The following is an 8,303-nucleotide window of genomic DNA, read 5'->3' on the forward strand; positions in this document are numbered from 1 at the left end:
TATTACAACCGCGGGAGTAACATGCTTGGGCGCTAGTAGTAAATTTCAATTTTCTATGCTTTACCTCACTTGTTCGGCTCAAAATTAAAAGGGGACATATCTGACAGTAAACGCTAACATTTTATGGAAAATAAAATACTAATCTATTTTTACAGAAATGTTATAATATGGCTTTAATCAAAGTGAGAGTGAACCTCCTGTCAATCATGACATATTAATCTGACATAATTATCTATTTACCTCCTCATCGGTTCATGTCGGTCAGTTGGAGGAAGGGCCCAATATTTGTTTCACTTCGACTTTGGCAGTGGCTAAATAAGGTCTGTATTTCGCTGATCATACGCGCGGCATGATGCAGTCATGTCTACAGTAGAATTCAATTCGACCTTTGCAGGACTTAAACCCCATTAAAAGCTATTAAACCACGATAACACTCATTGAAAACAGCTCAACTGATTAAATCATATCTTCTCTGGTTAAATACACACATATGTTTCTGCTTTTACACGTACAATGGAGCAATGCGCTGGGATTATACTTTCAGTTTGGTGAACGATTATAAAGCGAACGCTAGAGAACAATTCCTAGTGGTCTTTGTTTACGAAATGAGACAATACGTGCTTATTGTTAACCAGCGTTCTTGAAAATGAGAAACATGGTGGTTTGCAGACTTAACACGGTTTGGAAATAATTTCTTCACATTATTTGGTGTTATCTGTCGTTTACATATCCTTCCTAAAACACCAAAGTACGAATATTTCCAAACATCTAAATTAGCTAAAATTTAGGACATGTTACAAAACTATATTGTCTACAATTTTAGAAGAGTACTTTTAATATTGGCCGGTTATTTTACACAGCGACGTTAACTAGGCAATGTACTATTACCTATAACATTAACTAAAACACCAAAGTACGAATATTTCCAAACATCTAAATTAGCTAAAAATTTAGGACATGTTACAAAACTATATTTTCTAGAACTTTAGAAGAGTACTTTTAATATTGGCCGGTTATTTTTCACACAGCGACGTTAACTAGGCATATCCCCATACTTTTAACGCAGGCTATTTGTAGAGGTCACGCGTCAATGGGAAAGAGCACTGTGTATTATGTATAGGAAAACGGACAGTAACTGCAGTATGGGATAATAAAATCCTACGTACAAGGGTAATTTGTGGGCACGCTTGCGGCGTAAAAGCACTGATATCACTACAAAGCTCGAGAATTAACCTCTTCATCAATCATGGCTCAGGCTGTTTACTCGACCTCGCTTCGTTTTTTCGGCTGATTGTATCGGAATCAATTAAACCAAAGCAGTAGCAGTAGTTAGTGTAGTAGCAATAGAAGTTGCAGCAGCAGTAGAAATGGGACATATCATAATCATATCAGATCAGAAGAAAAATAATACACACAGAAGGTAAATTAACCACAACTTTATATTTGTAGTTCATAAAAGCTATGATAGATGACACTCTTGGGAGGACTACTTTTACGCAGCTTCAATGCTCGTCCAACATTGAGGATGTTTGGACCGACTTCACTTGCGAAAGCATCGCTGACAACGATGGTGTAGAAATATTGGATCAGTTTTGCTGCGCAGACGATTTATGCAACTGGAAAGAGGACGATGACGGTAAGATGATACAGGGATCTCCTAGGGTGGGGCGGTACTCACATATATGGGCACGCGTCATGTGCCTGTCAATTAGACCTCTTTTTCATCAGCTTAAACCCAATGACTCTCCCTTTTTTTTAATAGAAATTTACACCAAATGTGCGCATTTTGAACAATGTTATATAACAATTTTGTAGCAATTTTAGGATCAAAATGTCAAATTTGCGCTAAATTTGGAACATTTTTATCCAGAAAGTTATTTTTTACGGTCAATAACACCAATTTTTTTATCGTTCCCGCACATAATGACTTCCATATTCTTGCAGCCGCCACTGAATGGCCGCCACTGAAATCCCCACCCGTTATTTCAGTGATCTCTCTGGTCAGGAAAACACTATTTTTTACGACTGGACCTCGAGGTCAATGATGTCTGGGGCTCACGTACAACCGTGGCATACTTGTAGTATTGAACACTACCTATCATAACTAATTGTAGCCACAATCATGCAAATTTCTGCTCATATTTATCTTTAACTTAACGAATTAATTCATTGCCTGAATTTATTCGGGTAAATTAACTTGCCAAAATTACGCCCTCATTTATGCAGAGCCGGAAACTTTACAATGTTACGTTTGCCAAGATGTTAACACGCACCTGCTTCCTGACGCGATGTCTGCATCGCCAATCGCTCAATCTTCAGTCACCAGCGAGTATGGCTGGAGCTACAGCTCATGGATAAGCTGGGGTGGCAAGAAAAGAAAGAGATCAGTAGATACTCCGCTTCCTCCTTGTTCAGAGGACACTGTTGAATCATGTGCCGGTGAATGTGTGGTGAGTGAAAAATAACTAATAAAAGTTAGTCTATATACCATTCTTTTACTTGGGTATGCTGTTCATATCGGTGCTGTGTCCGACCAAAACGAGGCAAAATGAATAGATCGAAAATGTCGCCTATGGAAAGACTGTTTACTCTACCTTATTTCGTTTCTTCGGCTGATTGTATCGGATTCAATTAAATCAAAGCAGTAGTAGTAGTGGGTGTAGTAGCAATAGAAATGGAACATATCATATCATATCAGATCAGAAGAAAAGGAATACACATAGAAGGTAACTAATAACCACAACAATGTGTATTTGTAGTTCATAAAAGCTATGATAGATGACACTCTTGGGAGGGCTACTGTAACGCAGCATCAATGCTCGTCCAACATTGAGGAGGTTTTGCCCGACTTCAATTGCGAAAGCATCGCTGACAACGATGGGGTAGAAATACTGGATAATTTTTGCTGCGGAGACGATCTATGCAACTGGAGAGAGGAAGATGACAGTAAGTTGATACAGGGAACCCCCGTGGGAGGGGGGCACTTACATATATTGGCTCGCGTCGTGTGCCTGTCAGTAGACCTTTTTTTCATCAGCCGGCACCAAATGACTCCCTTTTTAGAAGTATACACCAAACGTGCACATTTGGAACAAATTTAACATATTCGTAGTAATATTCGTAGCTTCAAAATTGCAAATTTGCATATTTATTTATTTATTTATTTATTTATTTATTTATTTATTTATTTATTTATTTATTTATTTATTTATTTATTTATTTATTTATTTATTTCAATTACTCATTACATCTCCCTCTCCCTCACATCACTCTCGCACTTCATTTTTGATACTATTGGTTTGTTTGCTGGAGTTTTGTATATTTACTAAAAAACTAAAAATCATTTATTATGTTAATCATCACTTTACCCTCCAGAACCAGACAATCCTGGTGAATGTCCGCCAACAGAGGGCGAGGGAGGTATCGGCATTTGTGCAAACCTTTGTGATGACGATAGTGTCTGCGATGCAACCCAGAAATGTTGTCCAACAGCGTGTGGAGGGTCAAGTTGCATGGAGGCTATACAAATACCAGGTAACATATCATTTAAGCAACGTGGCAGTGACGTAGCCAAGGAAAGAACAAGAGAGTGGCAGCGGGGTGGCGTCTCGTCTTTCCCAGATGTAGGGTGCTAACTGCCCTGATAATTAAGATTGTAATGCCTTTTTGTATTTTTAGCACATTTTGACAATTTTTGTCAAATTTTGACCTCCTTGAAACTCGCCCCTTCCCCCTCTAAAAAGTTCTGCCACGCCACTGTAACACGGGACCTCTACTCTTTTGCCGAACTCGTTTTAACTGGTTGTATTTATAGAGCTGACAGGAGGGGCTAAGTATGAAAATTATTATTCTAATCATCTTTTTTATCCCTCCAGATGCAGACAATCCTGGCGAATGTCCGCCAACAGAGGGCGAGGGAGGTATCGGCATTTGTGCAAACCTTTGTGATGACGACAGTGTCTGCGATGCAACCCAGAAATGTTGTCCAACAGCGTGTGGAGGATCAAGTTGCATGGAGGCTATACAAATACCAGGTAACATATCATTTAAGCAATGTGGCAGTGACGTAGACTAGGAGGGGGAGTGGAACGGCTTCCCTTGTAAGAAGTCTGTCCCCCCTCTTTCCCCATGTAGGATGCTGACTACCCTGATAATTTTCTCCTCTTTGAAAATTACCTTGCCCCTCGCTCCTTACCCACCCCTGAAAAAAACCTGGCTCGCAACTGCAACGTGGGTCGTTAGTTTTTTGCCGAACTTGTTTTAACTCATGATGCTAACTCAAAATCACCCAAAACCGCCATGCATTAATTCCTCTTTTTGGTGTATCACCTTTATCTCAATATTTGAATGCAAAATAAAATCGCTAGGCCATGTGCCCCTCCGACGCGCCTTAAATGATTTTTAACTTTAACAATAATTTGTTTATAAAACAGTTGAATCAAATCAATGCTACGTGTGTCAAATGGACAAAGATTTGGGCGACACCTGGGAAGACCTTGATGACATTGTCATAGGACAGCCCTCTCAACAAGGACCACAAGGGCCTATCAATTCAGATGAAATTCTTGGTGGTTACAGTTACAGCTCTGGCCATTTATATGCTGATTGGGTTCGGAGAAAGCGAAATGTGGATACAAGTCTTCCGTATTGCACGAAAGACGCAGTAGATGTGTGTAGTGGGAAGTGCGTGGTAAGTATGGATGGGTAAAGGGCAAGGATAGGGTGTGATAGATTGACATTGATCATGTGATAAAAGGGTCGACCTTATTGACAGATGCAGCAGATATCTAACCGGGCGATATACATGAGTGTACAAAGATATTAAGTTTGTGCAACAGTGCGCCCAAATGCAATAATAGATGGCCATAGCGAATAATTGCGCTATTAAACGTCGACTCAAGGACAACCAACTCGTTTTCGATCTCAAATGCGCGACTTTTTCTTTCGCGATGATGGTTGATCATATTTCCAAGTTTATGTAAAAACAGTTTGTTAAATCCATGGAACAAAACTGTCAAATTATCCATTTTAATTGCCAATTGAAAAATTCTTTTCCGGGTTATTAAAATGATGGTCTAATGGTATTACTTTTGACAGTTTCGTCAAGCTATTGTCAATGATGGCGCTCGCTATGTGCAAGTCACACAAGCTCAATGCCTGCCTACATTGTTGGCAGAGGAACCAGGTTTCGAGTGTACCAATCCACAAGTAACCGATGGCCTCAAGTCTTACTGTTGTTCAGGAGATTTTTGCAATTGGGAAGAGGAGGACATGGCTCCTACGCAAGCACATCCCACTCCAACATCTAAGCTTGGAACGGTAACCGATAAACCAGTCAAGGGGAAACCACCGAATCTACCGAACCGTTCAGGAGGTGTTCACCTGGCTCCTTTCACATTGATGATCCTTGTCTCTTTGGCATTTGTCTTTTCTATTCCTAAGTAAAGGAAAGGTGACCTTTTGAAATAAAAGATCACAAAGAAATCATTAATTTTATTAAACATTTTAGCTTAACAGATATACCCAGGACTTTCCATAAAATCAAATTGAAAATTGCTGTGAGTGTGTTTCAAATTTTAATGCGTATAGTTTTGAACATTTTCAATTTCGTCGCTGTAAAATAATTATACATTTTAGATGGAGTTTAAATCACTCAATATATGCTATGAGCGCCCCCTTTATTGCGTAGTTGTATGTCCGAGTGCCTTGATAGGAGAAATAAGATCATAACAACTAAAGGTTATACAGCAAAAAGAAATGATGATGTAATATCACCTTATCACTAATAATAGTTCAAGATCGACAGCTTCGTCAATATATCTTCAATAATATTCAAACTACCCAGCCAAACCATTCAGGAGGTGTTCCAGTCGCATTGATGATTCTTGTCTGTTTTAATATTTGTCTTTTACATCGTTTAATAGCAAAGGTGGCCTTTAAAGGTTAAACATTACCAATAGACATATATGTTTTCTTAATATAATAAACTTTTTAGGTTAATAAGATAACACATGACTTTCCATAATATCTTTATACTCGTATTACTCATATTTTTGTTTAAAGAAACTGTATCATCACATATATATGTCTCATCTTTAAAATAGCATAGTTTAAAAATTACATTTGGGATAATAACTTATGTTGAAATCACAAGTCTCAATAAGTGCTGCGCTGTTGTATATCCGAGTAGAGGGCAGTAGTACTATCACCTTCTAATATACTTGACGGTGAATACAAATATTATTATTGTGATACGATTTATTCTGCAAGGTTATTCAATCTTTGCCATGGCTTTTTGCCTGTTGCAAAAATATTGTTACCTTACACATACGTATACATACCTAATAATCATGTGGAATAAAAAAGTCGAGAAAAACATTTGTAAGCATTTCCTTTTAAACCTCTTTTGTACTCTGTTGTCAAGGACTCGTGTCTCTCTTTTGGCCTCCCATGTTGGAAAGTGCCCAACAACTATTTAGAGAATAAACGATAGGAATTTTTATTTTGCCTATCTTCTACCGTGTGATAGACGACAGGCAGTAGTGGATACCGGCTGCGCCGGCATCCACTACGATAAAAATATTGGACCTGCCTGTCGTCTATCATAGGTAGAGGATAGGCAAAATAAAAATTCCTATCGTTTATTCTCATTCTTAGTCAGTTAAATATTATTTTAATTAACTGTAAACAATTTTTTTAAGCAAAAACTAAGTTACCGTCATAAAAACGCCCCTCATTATAAAATGAACGCAACTTGTTTACAACTTCACGTATTCTGTTGCGCGTACTGCTAGCGCGTTCACGTATTCCGCACTAGCCTACGCATCCAGCGCGATATATACGCGCACCTCTACACGCGTGTTACGCATTATCAAGACGCATGATGACGTGGGGTCGTCTACGACCTGATAGACGGCACCCAAAATCATGCGATTGTCCAATCAGAAATGTGTCTACGAACTAAACCAATCCCACTGACTAAGAATGCCAAGTAAATTGATTGACAGGCAAAACTCTGGGTGCCGTTGCCTGTTGAGTTCGTTTCAAAAATGTACCCCTTTGATTTGCCAAAAATCTGTTGTCCATCATTTCGATCTGCCACACTTTCCCCACCATTGCCTTGTCAAAAATTGCTTGTCCCTTCCCCCAAGGGCTGGTAATTATTGTTTTTGTTCTTTTTTCCTTTGTTATTGTTATTTGATCTTTTGTGATTTTATTGTTTTGCAGCTTGTCTTGAGATAGTGAGAGGCAATGAGAGTTGAGTAAACAGAAGTGGTTAGTAATAGTAAAGGACCAGCCCCTAGATCCCGTGACCAATTCATAGAACAAAGGTTTGAAAATCATTTTGGGATCTTTGTTTGATTCAGAATGAATATAGTTTGGGCTCATCTCCTGAAACATCCGGACATTCCGGGGAGGGGTCAATCAAGGTCAAATGGGGGTACTTTTCAGGATGTTCCAACTATGTCAAATAATATATCAAATTACTCGTATGGTCATGGGGATTCCAAAAATGTATAGTTTGTTGTGCGTCAGACCTTTCATGAGGGCGCTATGACGAAAAAAAGGTTGACGAACATTTGAATTTTAACCATTTCGCAAAATATAGTTAGCAGGGTCCGATTTCGGCGACTTTGGTGTCTATATGTTTTCTTGCAAGAAAAATACATAAAATACTATACCAGGAACTATTAACTCTCTTTTGCAACATGGCTGCCAAAAGTTCTGATACGGTATATAAAAAGTGATAATTTCTATAGTATTGTTTTGACTCACCTCTTTTGATATCTGAATAAATAATCATAATTTTTGATAGTTTGGTGGTGCAGTTAGATAAACTAATGCCGTACAGAGATTCTCTCATGATATAATCGCTTTAACGTAGCATGCCTCCCTAAGCCAACCGAGATACAAACTTCGTCTAGCGCGTGAAAAATCTCAAGAGCCATATGTAGAACTATGCCAGACTAAAGCAACAATGTTATCAATAAGATGGTGTACTCTAGAGAAAAGAATAACCAGTGTCCCATGTATGCTATCAATATGTAGGTATATTGGGTTGGATTTAGGTGACTAAGTGGCAGCAATTGTAGCTTATCAATAAACTTATTCCTTCTCATTCACATCGTCAATTCTAGTGACTCCAATATGATAGTTCAAACCAATTTCACTGTTACATTTAAAAAATAACATTTGTTTATAACCCGGGTTTATGATTAGTTTTACACTTATTTATTTTTAGAATTTATGATTTCAAATTATATATTTACAAGTTGGCTATCAAAAAAAAAGCTTAAACGCGC

The 8,303-nt window shown here is 38.2% G+C and overlaps 1 protein-coding gene across 1 annotated transcript in view; it reads left to right on the forward strand.

Moving 5' to 3' along the window:
- LOC140139587 (uncharacterized) overlaps positions 1-6,359 on the forward strand; it is a 54,659-nt gene extending 48,300 nt beyond the window's left edge. Inside the window, exons 17-23 of the mRNA XM_072161292.1 lie at positions 1,450-1,636; positions 2,227-2,450; positions 2,760-2,946; positions 3,376-3,534; positions 3,876-4,034; positions 4,434-4,690; positions 5,098-6,359. Coding sequence (XP_072017393.1) covers positions 1,450-1,636; positions 2,227-2,450; positions 2,760-2,946; positions 3,376-3,534; positions 3,876-4,034; positions 4,434-4,690; positions 5,098-5,445 — 1,521 coding nt within the window. The 3' untranslated portion in view covers positions 5,446-6,359. The remainder of the gene's footprint in view (positions 1-1,449; positions 1,637-2,226; positions 2,451-2,759; positions 2,947-3,375; positions 3,535-3,875; positions 4,035-4,433; positions 4,691-5,097) is intronic.
- The last annotated feature ends 1,944 nt before the right edge of the window (positions 6,360-8,303 follow it).

This window comes from Amphiura filiformis, chromosome 18 (assembly GCF_039555335.1).
Source record: "Amphiura filiformis chromosome 18, Afil_fr2py, whole genome shotgun sequence".
Lineage (NCBI taxonomy): Eukaryota > Metazoa > Echinodermata > Ophiuroidea > Amphilepidida > Amphiuridae > Amphiura > Amphiura filiformis.